This window comes from Schistocerca nitens, chromosome 5 (genome assembly GCF_023898315.1).
Source record: "Schistocerca nitens isolate TAMUIC-IGC-003100 chromosome 5, iqSchNite1.1, whole genome shotgun sequence".
NCBI lineage: Eukaryota > Metazoa > Arthropoda > Insecta > Orthoptera > Acrididae > Schistocerca > Schistocerca nitens.
In genome coordinates, this window is record NC_064618.1 from 232051100 (window position 1) to 232071020 (window position 19921).

The window sequence follows — 19921 nt, forward strand, 5'->3', positions numbered from 1 at the left end:
GTTAGCAGCAATCTCATTGGCTGCGTTACATATTAATACGCGGATCGGCGGAAGCAGAATTTGGTCCGTTTCTAAGACAGCGCCATCTCGTAGTGCGGAGACGGACGAGCGCTGCGCCTGCGCTGTTGTGCTTAGTGGGAAAGTTGTGTACGAGCTGACTACGCGGAACTATGTACACAACAGATTACAATTACAAATAACCTAAATTGGAACGATTACATAGATAATGTTGTGGGTAGAGCAAATCAAAGACCGCGATTCATTGGCAGAACACTTAGAAGATGCAACAGGTCTACTAAAGAGACTGCTTACACCACGCTTGTCCACCCTATTCTTGAGATTTGCTGAGCCATGTGGGATCCACATCAGGTGGGACTGACGGATGACATCGAAAAAGTTCAAAGAAGGGCGGCTCGTTTTTTATTATCGCGAATAGGGGAGATAGTGCCACGGACATGATATGTGAATTGGAGCCCGCATCTCGTGGTCGTGCGGTAGCGTTCTCGCTTCCCACGCCCGGGTTCCCGGGTTCGATTCCCGGCGGGGTCAGGGATTTTCTCTGCTTCGTGATGGCTGGGTGTTGTGTGCTGTCCTTAGGTTAGTTAGGTTTAAGTAGTTCTAAGTTCTAGGGGACTTATGACCACAGCAGTTGAGTCCCATAGCGCTCAGAGCCATTTGAACCATTTGTGAATTGGAGTGGCAATCATTAAAATAAAGACGTTTTTCGTTGCGACGGGATCTTCTCATGAAATTTCAATCACCAGTTTTCTCCTCCGATTGCGAAAACATCCTGTTGGCATCTACCTACATAGGGTGAAATTGTCATCACGATGAAATAAGAGAAATCAGGGCTCGCACAGAAAAATTTAAGTGCTCGTTTTCCCGCGCGCCTTTCGAGAGTGGAACGGTAGAGTTCATTGAACCCCCTACCAGACACTTAATTGTGAATAGCAGCGTAATCAAGTAGATGTAGAACCACGAAATTGACCGTCTAGGAATGGTTGAACTACAGCCAACACGAGCCGTGTACCTCCTTCCTGGTGGAAGATTGGAACTGATCGGCTGTCGGACCCCCTCCGTCTAATAGGAGCTGCTCATGACTGGTTGTTTACATCTTTGGGCGGGTTTGGTGACATCTCTGAACAGTCAAGAGGACTGTGTCTGTGATACAATATCCACAGTCAACGTCTATCTTCAGGAGTTCTGGGAACCATGGTGATGCAAAACATTTTCTGATGTGTGTAAATGGACGAACATACAAACAGATGAAGAAAGATGGTCAGAACAGAACACGATGGAGAGCCTCCAGCTGAAACACTTCAGATGACAGATACAGTAAAGAGGAAGAAGAAGTCAGTAATGAAACTTACCTTCTCACCCACGTAACGGCTCAATCGTAAAAGTACAAAACTGATTTAGTTTACATGTGGTACTTCCAAACTGTTAAATGGTTCTTAGTGAACCGAATAATCCTCAAACAATATTTACCATACAGCTAGAGTGACACTTGCATGTTTTGTCTCTCACGAATTCCTCTTACTTCTGTGATACCCGTAAATCCTGTTTCCGGTACATTATAGAACTGCTAAGCGTGTGGTACAAAGAGAACAAACCACGCTGGAAGGAACCGATGATAAATATACTGTTTCAGTTTCATAATTATGTGCCCTACACTGAAGTGTTTGTCTGTGATTCAGCCTTTCGACAAAAATATTGCAAGCTGTCGCTTGAACTCATCGGAGAGACATTCTATTAAAGAAAAACGATTTATTCAGCAAAAAATTGTTAAAAAGTTCAGGACAATTAAAGTACTATGATTGCTGTTGGGTTTTTGGTTCGAAATAAGTTGGCACGAAACCATTCCAGTATTGCCCTTCCCTGAGACGCCACACAATGATTGGGGACCGGAAGAGCCTACTGATTTTGCGAAACTATTGACAAGGATGTGAACATAGGATCAGACAGGATAAAAGTGCAGTAGTTGTGTGCATATGAGAAGTGTAATCTTCCTCTGCTGACAGTTCAGCATCCACCATATGCACATTGTATAGAGAAGACTTCTCTAATATTCAGGCCTGACTGCGGAAAAGAAATATTTAATTAATATTGAATCTAAGCACAGATTGGAACTGTACAGGAAACTGAAAATAAACCAATCCACATCTGCAATATGACTGCGTACATAACGAGCTGGCAAATATGATAACCGACTAGCGTGTGGCAAAGAAAAAGGACCACAGGATGAAAACGTCCACATAAATTTTAGATTTCCGGAAATCAGTAAGTAAAGTATTTCCACTTGACGGCTTGTTCATGGGAAATGAAGACAGGGGTATCACATTCAAATTTGCTCCACCATCACCCTTTCGCACAAGAAAATCTTTTCCCCAAGGGAGCGCTGGGCTGCAGCCAACGCAGATTGACCATTTAAAAGTCAGGGTGTCTTCCCCGCCTCTGGAACACCACAGGAGGATCAGCACTGCCTCCCTGGTCACGTTGACTGCATGGAACCACTTTCTGGCAGTGTTGCCACTTTCCACTTTACCTTGTCTCCACCAAGTAGACAAAATCGAAGGATAAACGCTGCCGAGACAGCTGTAAAGCAGTCACCGTCGGTTGGTGGTGGTGGTTAGTGTTTAACGTCCCGTCGACAACGAGGTCATTAGAGACGGAGCGCAAGCTCGGGTTAGGGGAGGAGTGGGAAGGAAATCGGCCGTGCCCTTTCAAAGGAGCCATCCCGGCATTTGCCTGAAACGATTTAGGGAAATCACGGAAAACCTAAATCAGGATGGCTGGAGACGGGATTGAACCGTCGTCCTCCCGAATGCGAGTCCAGTGTGTCACCGTCGGTTGGTTTCGATACATCGTGAAGATTGGTGTTCAAGACTGCCACCAACCCAGTCGCAACATGTGTTGGACTTCGCTAGAATGAACTCAAACGTGTACGGGAAACTTAACGACAGGAATTCAGTCGCATCTCTAGGGCTCGCTTCCGGTTCTACATGTAACCGACCGCCAGCCACCGAAGCTTTCGTGGTCAACAACGTGCTGAAGCACCCGCGTCTTGGTCCTCTTCTCCACATCTACATCTACATCCACACTCTGCAAGCCACCTGAAGGTGTGTGGGAGAGGGTACCTTGAGTACCTCTTTCGGTTCTCCCTTCTATTCCAGTCTCGTATTGTTCGTGGAAAGAAAGATCGTCGGTATGCCTCTGGGCGGGCTCTAATCTCTCTGATTTTATCCTCATGGTCTCTTCGCGAGATATACATAGGAGGGAGAAATATACTGCTTGACTCCTCGGTGAAGGAATGTTCTCGAAACTTCAACAAAAGCCCGTACCGAGCTACTGAGCGTCTCTCCTGCAGAGTCTTCCACTGGAGTTTATCATCTCTGTAACGCTTTCGCGATTACTAAATGATCCAGTAACGAAGCGCGCTACTCTCCGTTGGATCTTCTCTATCTCTTCTATCAACCCTATCTGGTACGGATCCCACACCGGTGAGCAGTATTCAAGTACTGGGTGAACAAGTGTACTGTAACCTACTACCTTTGTTTTCGGAGTGCATTTCCTTAGGACTCTTCCAATGAATCTCAGTCTGGCATCTGCTTTACCGACGATTAATTTTGTATGGTCATTCCATTTTAAATCACTCCTAATGCCTACTCCCAGACAATTTATAGAATTAACTGCCTCCAGTTGCTGACCTGCCATAGTGTAGCTAAATGATAAGGGATCTTTCTTTCTATGTACTCGCAGCACATTACACTTGTCTACATTGAGATTCAATAGCTATTCCCTGCACCGTGCGTCAATTCGTTGCAGATCCTCCTGCATTTCAGTACAATTGTCCATTTCTCTACCATCCATCATCGCTCAGTAATGGCTTATTTACTTCCTTCCAATTAGTTCGTTCTCTAGGTACATCAACTAATATTTTCTATGGGCTGGAACGAACTCCTACTGTTTTTCTTGTGTTTTTTATGGATTGTTCTCATGGTGGGTGTTTTTTTGTGCGAGCACTAGCCCAGACTTGTGCATTTATGATCGTTTCCTTACTGAGAAGGCTGACACCACTTCCCATGATGTACAGGGTAGTTACAATTAAACTTTCGGTCCTTGGGCCTGTGTAGAGGGAAAACTATTCATCGCGTGGGTAGCCAACTTTATAAGAATGGTGTTCAGACTGTGCTGCGCTTCGCGAGTGTCGACGCGTTAAAAGAATACGGAGAAGTCCTCTTTCAGCATCGGGGCTGAAGAACGTGATTTGGAAGTTCGAATTAGCTTACTACTTGGGAATTGCTTCTTGGAGAGGCCGACTGCCCGTTACGCCACGAATTGTTGAATAAGTTAGAGTCGTCATAGCTGAAAATGCTGTATACAATGCGCGATCTTTAAGCAGTGCACGAGCTGTGTCATGACTACTGAACATTCCGTAGTCCACCGTTGGAATCCTCAGAATGGCTGACTGCCGAAATATCGTGGCAATAAATCGACTTCATCCGGCTGCAGTCCCGAAACGTCATGGAATCTTCCACTCACACAGACAACACAATAATATTTCGTCAGACAATTACACTGTCTCAACTTGTCACCTAGGGTGGCAGCACGGAACAGTCAACGGGAAGTGTCGCGATAGGTACTGACGTTTAGTCATCAGTACTTGGGAGCCTGCGCCCTTACTATAGCTGGTCTGTTGGGAGCTCATAATATAGCAATTATGCAGCTTACTAATTAATAATAAGATAGGTAAGTCTGCTGCCCCAAGTGCTGCCCCACAATGTCGATACTGGCTCTTGAGCAAACAAGTTTGATGAGCATTGGCCTAGGGAGTCAGATCGCCACTTTGTCTCGCCTCTGTACTTACCCATCAGGTAGTGGACGAATCCGCGTCTCGAGCTGCGGTACACGAGTTCGACGCCGTGCGGGTCCACGTGCGTGATGTACATGCTGGGGCTCTTCATCTTGGGGTAGGTGAAGCGCATCTGCATGTGGATGTTGTCCACGTTCTGCAGGAAGTCCGCGAAGTGCCGGCCCGTAGCCTTTATGGGCAAGTCGTACCTGCCAACATAACATCAAAAAACTAATCAAACACTATTGTAAACAGAGGACGAGCAGTAATCAACATTTCAACAGTGGAACCTGCCATGTACCTAATTTTTCTTGGAAACTCAATTAGACTGAACATTAATGAAGACTGAAGATTGAGTAAGCTGAATGTGGGGAGGGGCAGAGAAGGAATTCATCGGGACTTTTTGCGGAATCAGTGGCGACAAGCGAAAATATGTGTCAGGCCTGGACTGGAACCTGGAATCGTATGCTTGCAGGGGAGTTGCATTAACCATTGCACCACCTGTACACAGTGTTTGTCGCTCTTCCGCGGGCTGTCTCTATATGGTATGCAGCCAACCCACATTCCCAGCTAGCGCCATCTATCTGCAGCCCCGTCCATGTCCTCCATGCTCGCTAATTTTAGATTCTCGCTGGAGGTAGAATGAAATCTACATCTGCGCTGAAGGTGAATGCGTAGTGTCTGTTCTTCCAAAAAAAAGCCTCAATGGACTACAAATTCACCATCTTCAGTGCCATTGCGCAGTGATACGTGCTTCTGCGGTACATCTACTAAATTGGAACACGACAGAGAAGATTGGGCCTTCTGCATCCGCCTCCCATCTCCCACACGCATCATCTACGACCTCATCCCCTTTCCCCTTCTCCTTTTCCTTGAACACATCCGCAACGTGTATATTGTCCGCTGACTCGATCCCCATCAGCCCCTGGTGTCTCCCTTCCTCTCCACCCCCAGCCCATTACCGTGCCTTTACCATTGTGTCCCACCGTCTCTCCATCTCCACACCCTCCACCTCCTTTCCCACAGCAACGTCCAGCATCTACCTCTCCTGGATGATGAGTTTCACCTTGACGTTTACCCTTCCTACCGACTAACTCCATCTTCCTCCTGCCTCCTCCTCAGGGCTACCTCTCCTCCCCCTCCCTTCTCCTGAGCGGCTTTCCCCCTCCTACACCCCCTCCCTCTCCTGTGCTCCCCTTCAGTGTCCCGCCTACGTTGTCTTCCCTTTTCATTTACCGCCATGACTGTCTCCTGCCTCTTCGTGCACCCCCTGTCCCCCCCTTTTCCTCTTCCTCCTGTCCCCCATCCCTTCTCCACTCTATTTTACTCCTCTACAACCTCCAGTCTTTTGGCAGGTCCCTACCGGCGGTTTTTATTCTTTGTGAGTGATCCGTCGTTTCCAGTGGTTTTGTTTTTCGAGTGCTCTGTGTGATTTTTATAATGTGGCCGACTTTTAACTTCTATTTGACTCCAATGATTTTAAGTGTGCAACGAATTGCCAGCTGTGTTCTTTTGACTTTATGTCGACTTCTTAGTTGTCCCCCAATGTCCCCATTTTTTTTTTTTTTTTTTTTTTTTTTTTTGTCATCAGTCTACTAACTGGTTGGATGCGGCCCGCCACGAATTCCTTTCCTGTGCTAACCTCTTCATCTCAGAGTAGCACTTGCAACCTACGTCCTCAATTATTTGCTTCACGTATTCCAATCTCGGTCTTCCTCTACAGTTTTTGCCCTCTACAGCTCCCTCTAGTACCATATTAGTGTATATTTTAACTCCCATTATCTCCAGTTACTGTGTTTTGATGTCCCCCTTTCTTCCCCCATTTTTTATGTAAGTGTTCCCCTTGTATTTCTGTTAAAGCTGAAGGCGGTGGACTGTGCCAGCCCTCTCCTGCCCATGCGGGGCAGGGGAATGAAATTATAATAAAGGAAAAAAAGAGAAGATTAGCATGGCCCCTAGGCAAGGATGACACACAAAATCGTGAAGCGTTCTACATATTTTGACTGGCTGGTCCCTGTAATAAAAAACTAAGTAAAGGGACCAACAGTGAACTTCAACTTATGTGTTGTGACGTCTGCTACATCCAAACACAATGAACAAAATGAAAATAAATAAGTAAGCAGGGGACCCTGGATTTGAATCCCAATCCGGCACACATTTTCCCTTGTCGCAGCTGACTCTGCAAAAAGTCCTAATGCAGCTAATATCATGATTTCCTTCCCTTTCTTTTCCTTTCTCACCCCCCCCCCCCCCGCCCCTGTCCCGTGTCTACCATCAGCTTACATAATATGCATCACAGCTGCTGATGCTGATTCCGCATAGCGTGTTCTTTCGGACATAGCTGAAATAACAGACACTACACATTAATATCATTAATGAGGATTTGTAGATCAAAAAAACCACTGCCTTTGTAGATGTCATGTTTCTCTTTGATGAAATCTGTAACGGGGGTGCGTGACCCGTGCACAGTTTCAGTGAAAGCAACGAAAGGAAAAAGAAACAGGGAAGAGTCAGTGAAACGAAGATGGAGAAGAAGTAGTAGTAGTAGGAGCACCAACAGCAGAAGAAGACGAATGGGCAAGACTAGAGGGCACTGTGATGTGAAGTAGATAAAGAGATATGGGGAAAAAATGTACATCTGCGACTGTACTCTGCAAACCTCTGTATAGTGCATGACAGAGGGTGCGCGGCATTGTACTAGTTATTATGGCTTTTCCCCTTTCCATTTACATAGGGAGCATGGCAACATTACTGCTTAAATGCCGCCGTGCCTGCTGCAGTTATTCTAATCTTGTATTCACGAACCCTGTGGGAGCGATACATAGGGGTTTGTAATGGGTTCCTAAGTTCATCACTTAATGTGTTAACTATGTCCCATTTAGTTGCCTTTCACAGTAAGCCGTCGTGGGCTTAGATTTCAGCAGGATAGCGCCCGCCCGCACAGGGTGAGAGTTTTTACTGCTTGCCTTCATGCTTGCCAAACACTACCTTGGCCAGAAGAGTCTCCGGATCTCTCCTCGACTGAGAACGTTACCGTCAGGGCTTTCCAACCATTTCGTGATTTTGATGATCTAACGCGCCAGTTGGACAGAGTTTCGCACGATGTAACTCACTAGGACATGCAACGGCTCTGTAAATCAATGCTAATCAGAATAACTGCTTACATTTGGGTCAGAAGTAGAGCAACGCACTTCTGCCTTGCTCAGTTTCTAAAGCTCTTTTTCTTGAATATATCATCCAGCTTTTCTGAAACTGTAATCATTTGTTTCTCTGTACTGTACAAATACCGAATTCTGCCCCACTTTGATTTTTTTGTCTTAGAGTGTTTTTCTGGTGTTTAGGTTTCACGGTAATGTTAAGTTTACAGCGTTCGTGTTCTCTCTGAATGAATTTTAGAGAGTTTTTCTTGTGCTTACGCAGTTAGGAAACTGAACAACGTGGTTAAATTTTTAAAATGTGCAGTAATGGAGTAGGAAAGGAGGAAGGTGGGTTAGAATTATATACTGAGCGACAGGAAGGCCGTGGATGTGGTCGTCAGCTCCGGAAGTCGACACCGCGCTGTTCTCTTCGTACAGTTCTGGTAGAAGTGTGTGCCTGACACCACCTTCTGAACGGCACACAGAAGGGAGGCGACGTGACGTCCGTTCGTAGAGCACCTGTGGTCTTCCCGTGCGGGGAATTACGCCGTGTGGAAACACCGTTTCTGTGATTTGAAAATTCACTCTAGACGCTGTTGACTGCAGAATATTTACTGTTACGGTACACCAGGCCGTAGATACCTACAAGGAGGGGAGAGATCGGAAAAGGCCAACGATGTTTACGACATTAGGCGCCCCCATACTCTCCACCATGCAATTACAGTATGGCTGCAAATGGCAACATGGGTATGTAACTGGAGGTATCCAATGGTGAGCACAGCATGAGGCTACAGAGACTTGTTGAACTGCTTAGTCGACGAGTAACTCACACAATGCTACAGTGCTAGTGGTGTTTATACAAAGCAGAGCAATAACAACAATAAACAAAGCAAATATTGCATTACATCTGGTTCGAAGTTGACATTTCGTTAGAAAGGAACATAAGGAATTTTGCAGTTTGAGAAGGAGGTGGCTGATGAAATATTACCGTTTCTGCAAGATGACTCAGTGGAATATGTGGTGTCGTATACGCACGACTTTGCGGAAAATGTACATGAAGGGTACAATGATGACGATAGGTGCTTAGCAAGTGAAAGTGATACTGAAGCAGCTACTGAGCCTCGTAGTTGATTATCTTTGCCGGACAGGGAGTCACAATCACTTCTCCAATTAAACTTAGTAAAAGGCATTCATCGTCCTAGGAGCGGGTACTAAACATAATTACGTATATGGAAGATCATCCGCAGCACATTAAAAAAAATTATTAACAAATTTCGAATAAGTTTGCAGTATTATGACCGAATAGTACATAAGAGAAACTATGGACATTCAAGGGAGGACATCGTGCACTTGTTACAAATCTAGTGTTTCTGTGTTTCAAATATGATCTATACAATTTACAGGATTTGCATGATAGTGACTTACTGCGTTATGCACATATTAGATTACGATGAAACCTAGGGAAGCAGAGGATGGTTGCATAACTTCGCAATTGAAAGCATCAACTTGATGGTGCACAGTAAACTGCGAAATCGGCCCCAAAATCTGTGCATGAGATAAACAAATTTATCCCATCGTTCAGTAAGGAATTTGTTTTCAACTGCCACCAATCGGGATTTGACGAGGAAAATACATGTGAAAGGAAGCCTGGAAATCAGAGGTACCAAGACAGTTGTATCAAGATCAGTTAACATCAGTGCTTTAACGCATTCGTGTGCAATTATGCCGACTGTTAATCTGGATAGTAAATTGGCTGGAAAGTTATTTATTGTGCTGCGAGAAGTTGGAGACGCTCTGCCCTCTATGATTCTTTATCGTGTGCGTGATCTTCCACGGACACCCGGGAATATTTACATCGTAGCATGCTAGCGTGGGAAAATGGGCGTATGAGTACTACAGCAATGGTAGCAGCGCTGCTTTTGGCCAATAGCTAGTTAAAATAGTTTGCTTTTGCTTGATCCCTGGTCTGTGTATAAAAATCTTACTCATTTAGGGCAAACTGTTCCTCCTAAAAAGTGTCTAACATTGCAGATCATATCATCTGGAACCACTGAACAAATTCAGCCTCTTAATATTTGTTTCGTCCGTATCTATAAAACATATTGTCGCTACACCTTAAAGGATAGCCAGTTTTACGATAAGCTTCACGATAGAGAGCTTCGCATTCGCTTGCATGCCACCACATTCCATCAGATCTCATTGCCCCGTTACACCAATATGATTCTATATAAATTGAGTGAATACCTATCTGAACATCCTGCACGGTTTGTAACTCTCAAGAATTTCGCTTTCGATCATGATGGTGCGAACTGTTGTGATCACTTTTCCGCACCACTTTTCATTCAGTGTTCATGGTGCAAGTTAATAGTTTGTTTTAAACATTTCTTGAATTTCGGCGATGTCCATTTTGTGAAATGTAATACATACATCCCATAGAAGTTTGATCTCCACACCTCCCGGACTCCAATTTTCCGTCGCCATTCTGAGGCACATGCTTCAGTCACTAGTAGCTAATATTTTTCCTGTCATAACTGTTAACACAATACCTTCAAATGAGCCTCAGTAAAGATTGGAACTTGCAACCTTGCACTCAAGGGGTTCCTTGTGAAACGCATAACTATGGATCGAAGATATTCTTATATACCTACAAACGAGGTGAAGTATTACAGAACATATTAGTAAACCTTGTGTGAAGAATAACGCTTTCTCATCTGCAGAACCGTATCAGGCACGATCTAAGCGTACTGGCCCTAATATTTCACAAGTATACTGGTATCAGCGAATCATATGATAGCCTTTCGCAGAACAATGGCCTAGTGTAGACGGTGAAGTCCATCTCTGTTTCCCAACATACGTTGGTACAATAACAGTTAAAAATAAAACCAAAGATAATGCTGCAAACATAGTTAAATAGGAAGATGAGTGTGAGAGATTGTATAGAAGACGTAAAATACTTGCACATAACTTCCTTTCAGAGTTGAACGTAGCTAGAACAACGAACGTGTTCTGAAGTGGACAATGTCGCTAAGAACTTTACCTTACAAGTGGAAATTATTGACTGAAATCAGATAAAGAAAAATGAGCGACATAAACTGTTATAAGCTCCAGTATCCGAAATAAACTTGCCATACGGAACGAGCGTCGTCAACGTATTGAGTGCAAAATGTGTAATCTTGGGTGTGGAACTGCAACTAGCCATTTCAACATCAAACAACGTGATAACGTATGACGAAAGAGTTTGATAACAAGGTGTATAAAATTAGAGTGAAAGTTTCAGTTGTCAGCAGACGTGGAAAGGTTTCAAGCATAATACTAATGGAACGTGTAATGAATGAGCTGAAAAAAAAATTATCATGAATCAGTTTCGTTTTAATCTTGTTCTAGAAAACCAATCTCGCGCCATCCTGAGAAGTGTTTCCGTATATGTAAAAGTCCTGTTGGTAGAAGTACAAGAAATTAGTCAAGAAATCGAGGACGGTAGCTTACTGCTAGAGACACTAGAGGAACACTATTTGTTTTCTTCCCTTACGCTTTCCCAATCCAAGCTTGTGCTTCATTCTACTGGACATAATACACAAAGAAGAAAAATTAAAAGTTAAAAATTATTTTTAGAAAGGTCACACACCAAAAGATTAGAACTTGCAAAACAAGCTTTATTTTCAGAATTAAAAAACCTTTGCCCCCCACGAACCATGGACCTTGCCGTTGGTGGGGAGGCTTGCGTGGCTCAGCCATACACATAGCCGTACCGTAGGTGCAACACAATGGAGGGTTATCTGTTGAGAGGCCAGACAAACGTGTGGTTCCTGAAGGGGGCAGCAGCCTTTTCAGTAGTTGCAGTCTGGATGATTTACTTATCTGGCCTTGTAACACTAACCAAAACGGCCTTGCTGTGCTGGTACTGTGAGCGGTTGAAACCAAGGGGAAACTACAACCGTAATTTTTCCCTGGGCCATGCAGCTTTACTGTATGGTTAAATGATGATGGTGTCCACTTGGGTAAAATATTCCGGAGGTAATATAGTCTCCCATTCGGATCCCTGGGCGGGGACTTAACAGGAGGACGTCGTTATCAGGAGAAAGAAAACTGGTTTTCTACGGATCGGAGCGTGGAATGTCAGAACCCTTAATCGGGCAGGTAGGTTAGAAAATTTAAAAAGGGAAACTGATAGCTTAAAGTTAGATATAGCGGGAATTAGTGAAATTCGGTGGCAGGAGAAACGGTATGCAGGTGAATACAGGGTTATAAATACATAATCAAATAGATGTAATTCAGGAGTAGGTTTAATAATGAATAAAATAATAGGGGCACGGATTATCTATTCGGAACAACATAGTGAACACATTCTTGTAACCAAGATAGACGTAGCCCACGCCTACCACAGTAGTACATATTTATATGCCAACTAGTTCTGCAGATGATGAAATCGAAGAAATGCATGATGTGATAAAAGAAGTTATTCAGATAGTTAAGGGAGACGAAAATTTAATAGTCATTGGGGACTGGAATTCGATAGTATGGAAAGGAAGAGAAAGAAGAGTAGTAGTTAAATGTGGACTGCGGGTAAGGAATGAAAGAAGAAGCCGGCTGGTAGCATTTTGCGCAGAACACACCTTAATCATAGCTAACACTTAGTTTAAGAACCATGAAAGAAGGTTGTGTACGTGGAAGATTTATACTGGAAGATTTCAGATAGATTATATAATAGTAAGATAGAGATTTAGGAAACAGATTTTAAATTGTAAGACATTTCCAGGGGCAGATGTGTACTCTGACCACAATTTATTGGTTATGAACTGTAGACTAAAACTGAAGAAACAGAAAAAAGGTAGGAGTTTAAGGAGATGGGACCTGGATAAACTGAAAGAACCAGAGGTTGTAGAGAGTTTCAGACAGAGAATAAGGGAACGATAACAGGGGGAAGAAATACAGTACAAGAAGAATGGGTAGTTTTGACAGATGAAAGAGTGAAGGCAGCAGAAGATCAAGAACGTAAAAAGACGACGGCTAGTAGAAATCCTTGAGTAAAAGATGAAATATTGAATTTAATTGATGAAAGGAGAAAATATAAAAATGCAGTACATGAATCAGCTGAAAATTAAAACAAATGTCTCAAAAATGATATCGACAGGAAGTGCAAAATGGCTAAGCAAGGATGGCTAGAGGAAAAATGTAAGGATATAGAGGCATACATCACTAAGAATAAGATAGATACTGCCTACAGGAACATTAAAGAGAACTTTGGAGAAAAGAGAACAACCTCTATGAATATCTAGAGCATAGATGGAAAACCGGTCCTAAGAAAAGAAGGGAAAGCAAGAAGGGTATATACAATGGCGATGTACTTGAGGATAATATTAGGGAAATGGAAGAGAACGTAGATAAGATGAAATGGGAGGTACGGTATTGCGTGAAGAATCTGAGAGAGCACTGGAAGACGTAAGTCAAAAAAAGGCCCCGGGAGTAGACAACATTCCATTAGAACTACTGATAACCTTGGGAGAGCCAGCCACGACACAATTCTACCATCCGGTGAACAAGATGTGTGAGACTGGAGAAAAACCCTCAGACTTCAAGAAAATTATACACTACTGGTCATTAAAATTGCTACACCACGAAGATGACGTGCTACAGACGCGAAATTTAACCGACAGGAGCAAGATGCTATGATAAGCAAATGATTAGCTTTTCAGAGCATTCACATAAGGTTGGCGCCGGTGGCGACACCTACAATGTGCTGACATGAGGAAAGTTTCCAACCGATTTCTCACACACAAACAGCAGTTGACCGGCGTTGCTTGGTGAAACGTTGTTGTGATAAGGAGGAGAAATGCATACCGTTTCCGACTTTGATAAAGGTCGGATTGTAGCCTATCGCGATTGCGGTTTATCGTATCGCGACATTGCTGCTCGCGTTGGCCGAGATCCAATGAATTTTAGCAGAATATGGAATCGGTGGGTTCAGGAGGGTAATACGCAACGCCGTGCTGGATCCCAACGGCCTCGTATCACTAGCAATCGAGATGACAGGCATCTTATCCACATGGCTGGAACGGATCGTGCAGCCACGTCTCGATCCCTGAGTCAACAAATGGGGACGTTTACAAGACAACAACCATCTGCACGAACAGTTAGACGACGTTTGCAGCACCATGGACTATCAGCTCGGAGACCGTGGCTGCGGTTACCCTTGACACTGAATCGCAGACAGGAACGCCTGCGATGGTGTACTCAACGACGAACCTGGGTGCACGAATAGCAGAACGTCATTTTTTCGGATGAAGCCAGGTTCTGTACAGCATCATGATGGTCGCATCCGTGTTTGGCGACATCGCGGTGAACGCACATTGGAAGCGTGTATTCGTCATCGCCATACTGGCGAATCACCCGGCGTGATGGTATGGGGTGCCATTGGTAACACGTCTCGGTCACCTCTTATTCGCATTGACGGCACTTTGAACAGTGGACGTTACATTTCAGATGTGTTACGACCCGTGGCTCTACCCTTCATTCGATCCCTGCGAAACCCTACATTTCAGCAGGATAATGCACGACCGCATGTTGCAGGTCCTGTACGGGTCTTTCTAGATACAGAATATGTTCGATTGCTGCCCTGGCCAGCACATTCTCCAGATCTCTCACCAACTGAAAACGTCTGGTCAATGGTGGCCGAGCCACTGGCTCGTCAGAATACGCCAGTCACTACTCTTGATGAACTGCGATATCGTGTTGAAGCTGCATGGGCAGCTGTACCTGTACACGGCATCCAAGCTCTGTTTGACTCAATATCCAGGCGTATCAAGGCCGTTATTACGGCCAGAGGTGGTTGTTCTGGGTACTGATTTCTCAGTATCTATGCACCCAAATTCCGTGAAAATGTAATCACATGTCAGTTCTCGTATAATATATTTGTCCAATGAATACCCGTTTATCATCTGCAGTTCTTCTTAGTGTAGCAATTTTAATGGCCAGTAGTGTAATAATTTCAATCCCAAAGAAATCAAGTGTTGACAGGTGTGAAATTTACCGAACTATCAGTTTAATAAGTCACGGCTGAAAAATACTAACAGGAATTCTTTACAGACGAATGGAAAAACTGGTGGAAGCCGACATCAGCAAGATCAGTTTGGAGTCCGTAGAAATGTTGCAACACGCTAGGCTATACTGAACCTACGACTTAAATTAAGGAAAGGCAAACCTTTTTTTCTAGCACTTGTAGACTTAGAAAAAAGCTTTTGACAATGTTGACTGGAATACTCTCTTTTAAATTCTGAAGATGATGGAGATAAAATACAGGGAGCGAAAAAATATGTACAATTTGTACAGAAACCAGTTGGCAGTTATAAGAGTCGAGGGACATGAAAGGGAAACAGTGATTTAAAAGTGAGTGAGACATCTTTGTAGGTTATCCGCGATGTTATCCAATCTGTATATTGAACAGGCAGCAAAGGGAACAAACGAAAAATTCGGAGTAGGGATAAAAACCATGGAGAAGAAATAAAAACATTGAGGTTTGCAAAAAGCCGATGAAATTGTAATTCTGTCAGAGACAGCGAAGGACCTGGAAGAGCAGTTGAAGGGAATGGACAGTGTCTTGAAAGGAGATTATAAGATGAACATCAACAACAGCAAAACGAGGATAATGGAATGTAGTCGAATTAAATCAGGTGATGCTGCGGGAATTAGATTAGTAAATGAGACACTTAAGGTAGTAAATGAGTTTTGCTATCTGGGGAGCAAAATAACTGATGATGGTCGAAATAGAGAGGACATAAAATACAGACTGGCAATGGCAAGGAAAGCGTTTCTGAATAAGATAAATTTCTTAACGTCACGTATAGATTTAAGTGACAGGAAGTCGTTTCTGAAAGTTTGTATTGAGTGTAGCCATGTATGGAAGTGAAACATGGATGATAAATAGTTTAGACAAGAAGGGAACAGAAGCTTTCGAAATGTGGTGCTACAGAAGAATCCTGAAGATTAGATGGGTAGATTACGTAACTAATGAGGAGGTACTGAACAGTATTGGGCAGAAGAGGAATTTGTAGCACAACCTGACTAAATGAGGTGATCGGTTGGTAGGACACGTTCCGAGGCACCAAGGTATCACCAATTTAGTATTGGAGGAAAGTGTGGAGGGTAAAAATCGTAGAGGGAGACTAAGAGATGAATACAGTAAGCAGATCCAGAAGGATGTAGGTTGCAGTAGTTACTCGGAGATGAAGAAGCTTGCACAGGATAAAGTAGCATGGAGAGTTGCGTCAAACCAATTTGTGGACTGAAGACCACAACAACAACATGCCTGATCTGGCGTCAACTAAGAACTTGATCCAAAAAATTATAGAAGAATGTAAATTCTAGCCGATAGGTGGCGCTACTGTGGAGGGCGTTGCCTTCATATTATTTTCCGCTTCGTACTTATATAAAGAAAGCCAGTCTTTGAATTACACAACAAGCCAAATAATCTGCTGCTGTTTGGTGATAACGCTGTGGCGTCGTCCTTGAATGACTGTAGACAGACGCAATATGATTTAGAATTTATAGTATATTTGATGAATGACAGCTAACTCTAAATATAGAAAAATGTATGTTGCTGCAGGTGAGTAGAAGAACGAAGCCTGTAATTTTCGAATACAGCATCAGTAGTGCGCTGCTTGACACAGTCGGGTCGATTAAACATCCAGACGTAACGTTGCAAAGTGACATGAAATGAAACGAGCATGCAAAGACTGTAGTAGGGAAGGCGAACTGTCGACTTCGGTTTGTTTGGAGAATTTTAGGAATGTGTGGTTCATCTGTAAAGAAGACCGAGTATATAACGGTAGTGTGACCCATTCTTGAGCACTGCTTTATTGTTTGGGGTCACCACGGATTAAAGAATGACATTAAAGCAACTCAGAGACCCGCTGCTAGATTTTTTTACCGGTGGGTTCGATCAGCTCACAAGTATTACAGAGATACCTCGGGAAGGCAAATGGGAATCTCTGGAGGGAAGGCGACGATCTTTTCGAGGAATACCGTTAAAAATTCAGAGAATCGGCATTTGAAGCTGTCTGGAGAACGATTCTACTGCCGCCAACGTACTTTTCGAGTAAGGCTCGCAAAGATAAGACAAATTAGGATTCGTACGGAGGGATACGGCCAATGTTACATTTATCCCATAGAAGGTTCATCTCTGCACCTGTCGGACCCTCATTTTCTGTCGCCTTCCTGATGCATATGGTGCGTCATTAGCAGCTAAAATTTTTGCTGTCGTAATTGTTAACACAACACTTTCAAATGAGCCTTACTAAAGACTGAACTTGCGACATTGCACTCAAATGATTCCTTCTTAGTGTTACACTTACGAAGCCGAAGCGGGTCGTTAGCAGGGTAATATAAAAGACTAAGACATCTGTTTCGTAGAAAGTTCTTTTGAAAATTATTTTGATACGTTCTGTGTCAGATAAAGGACTTGGAGAGTGAGATGGAATAGTCGACGAGAGAACGAACCCAGGAGCTCGGGCAATGGACCGGAAAGACAGCTCCAGTGCGTTTCGCCTGTAAGGCCACGTGGCACTCCTTCAGCCTCCTGATCCCGGGGAAGAGGATGGCTTCCGCATTCTGTGAGAGCTGCTCCGGATGTCCGTGACCGGAAACAGAGTGGCGGTGCCCTCTGGGACTCGCGAGGGACCAGCTGCTCTATTGGTGCCGGTCACGAAGTCACGAGTAAAACACCCTGCGAACGACCAAGCGTGCTGGCAGCCAGAACAGCTGCGACGGCAACACGTTGTAACACGAGGTGGTTATCGCATCGTATACGCACTATCGATTTTCCATGTTGTTGTTGTGGTCTTCAGTCCTGAGACTGGTTTGATGCAGCTCTCCACGCTACTCTAGCCTGTGCGAGCTTCTTCATCTCCCAGTACGTCCTGCAGCCAACATCCCTCTGAATCAGCTTAGTGTATTCATCTCTTGGTCTCCCTCTACGATTTTTACCCTCCACGCTGCCCTCCAATGCTAAATTTGTGATCCCTTGATGCCTCAGAACATGTCCTACCAACCGATAATTCTTCTAGTCAAGTTGTGCCACAAACTCCTCTTCTGCCCAATCCTATTCAGTAGCTCCACATTAGTTATGTGATCTACCCATCTAATCTTCGCTACGGTCGCAGGTTCGAATCCTGCCTCGGGAATGGATGTGTGTGATGTCCTTAGGTTAGTTAGGTTTAAGTAGCTCTAAGTTCTAGGGGACTGAAGACCTCAGAAGTCCCATAGTGCTCAGAGCCATTTGAACCATTTGAACCATCTAATCTTCAGCATTCTTCTGTAGCACCACATTTCGAAAGCTTCTATTCTCTTCTTGTCCAAAGTAGTTATCGTCCATGTTTCACTACCATACATGGCCGCACTCCACACATATACTTTCAGAAACGACTTCCTGACACTTAAATCTATACTCGATGTTAACAAATTTCTCTTCTTCGGAAACACTTTCCTTGCCATTGCCAGTCTACATTTTATACCCTCTATACTTCGACCATCATCAGTTATTTTGCTCCCCAAATAACAAAACTCCTTTACTACTTTAAGTGCCTCATTTTCTAATCTAATTCCCTCAGCTTCACCCGACTTAAAACGACTACATTCCATTATCCTCCATTTGCTTTTGTTGATGTTCATCTTATATCCTTCTTTCAAGACACTGTCCATTCCGTTCAACTGCTCTTCCAAGTCCTTTGCTGTCTCCGAGAGAATTACAATGTCATCGGCAAACCTTAAGGTTTTTATTTCTTTTCCATGGATTTCAATACCTACTCCGAACTTTTCTTTTGTTGCCTTTACTGCTTGCTCAATATACAGATTGAATAGCATCGGGGGAGAGGCTACAACCCTGTCTCACTCCCTTCCCAACCACTGCTTCCCTTTCATGTCCCCCGACTCTTATAACTGCCATCTGCTTCCTGTACACATTGTAAATAACCTTTCGCTCCCTGTATTTTAACCCCGCCACCTTCAGAATTTGAAAGAGAGTATTCTAGTCAACATTGTCAAAAGCTTTCTCTGAGTATACAAATGCTAGAAACGTAGGTTTGCCTTTCCTTAATCTTTCTTCTAAGATAAGTCGTAGGGTCAGTATTGCCTCACGTGTTCCAACATTTCTACGAAATCCAAACTGATCTTCCCCGAGGTCCGCTTCTACCAGCTTTTCCATTCGTGTGTATAGAATTCGCGTTAGTATTTTGCAGCTGTGACTTATTAAACTGATAGTTCGGTAATTTTCACATCTGTCAACACCTGCTTTCTTTGGGATTGGAATTATTATATTCTTCTTGAAGTCTGAGGGTATTTCGCCTGTCTCATACATCTTGCTAACCAGATGGTAGAGTTTTGTCAGGACTGGCTCTCCCAAGGCTGTCAGTAGTTCTAATGGAATGTTGTCTACTCCGGGGGCCTTGTTTCGACTCAGGTCTTTCAGTGCTCTGTCAAACTCTTCACGCAGTATCTTATCTCCCATTGCATCTTCATCTACATGCTCTTCCATTTCTATAATGTTGCCCTCAAGTACATCTCCCTTGTATAGACGCTCTATATACTCCTTCCACCTTTGTGCATTCTCTTCTTTGCTTAGAACTGGGTTGCCATCTGAGCTCTTGATATTCATACAAATGGTTCTCTTCTCTCCAAAGGTCTCCTTAAATTTCCTGTAGGCAGTATCTATCTTACCCCTACTAAGATAAGCCTCTACATCCTTACATTTGTCCTCTAGCCATGCCTGCTAGGCCATTTTGCACTTCCTGTCGATCTCATTTTTGAGACGTTTGTATTCCTTTTTGACTGCTTCATTTACTGCATTTTTATATTTTCTCCTTTCGTCAATTAAATTCAATATTTCTTCTGTCACCCAAGGATTTCTACTAGCCCTCGTCTTTTTACCTACTTGATCCTCTGC

At 43.7% G+C, this 19921-nt stretch overlaps 1 protein-coding gene and 1 non-coding gene across 2 annotated transcripts in view; one reads left to right on the forward strand and one right to left on the reverse strand.

The window, feature by feature from the left end:
• Nucleotides 1-19921, reverse strand: part of LOC126259486 (soluble guanylate cyclase 89Db-like) — a 497463-nt gene that overhangs the window by 184568 nt on the left and 292974 nt on the right. The window contains exon 3 of the mRNA XM_049956325.1: nt 4868-5061. Coding sequence (XP_049812282.1) covers nt 4868-5061 — 194 coding nt within the window. The remainder of the gene's footprint in view (nt 1-4867; nt 5062-19921) is intronic.
• Nucleotides 6748-6852, forward strand: LOC126261388 (U6 spliceosomal RNA). Its single transcript, XR_007546696.1, has one exon. It is a non-coding gene; the product is annotated as a U6 spliceosomal RNA (small nuclear RNA).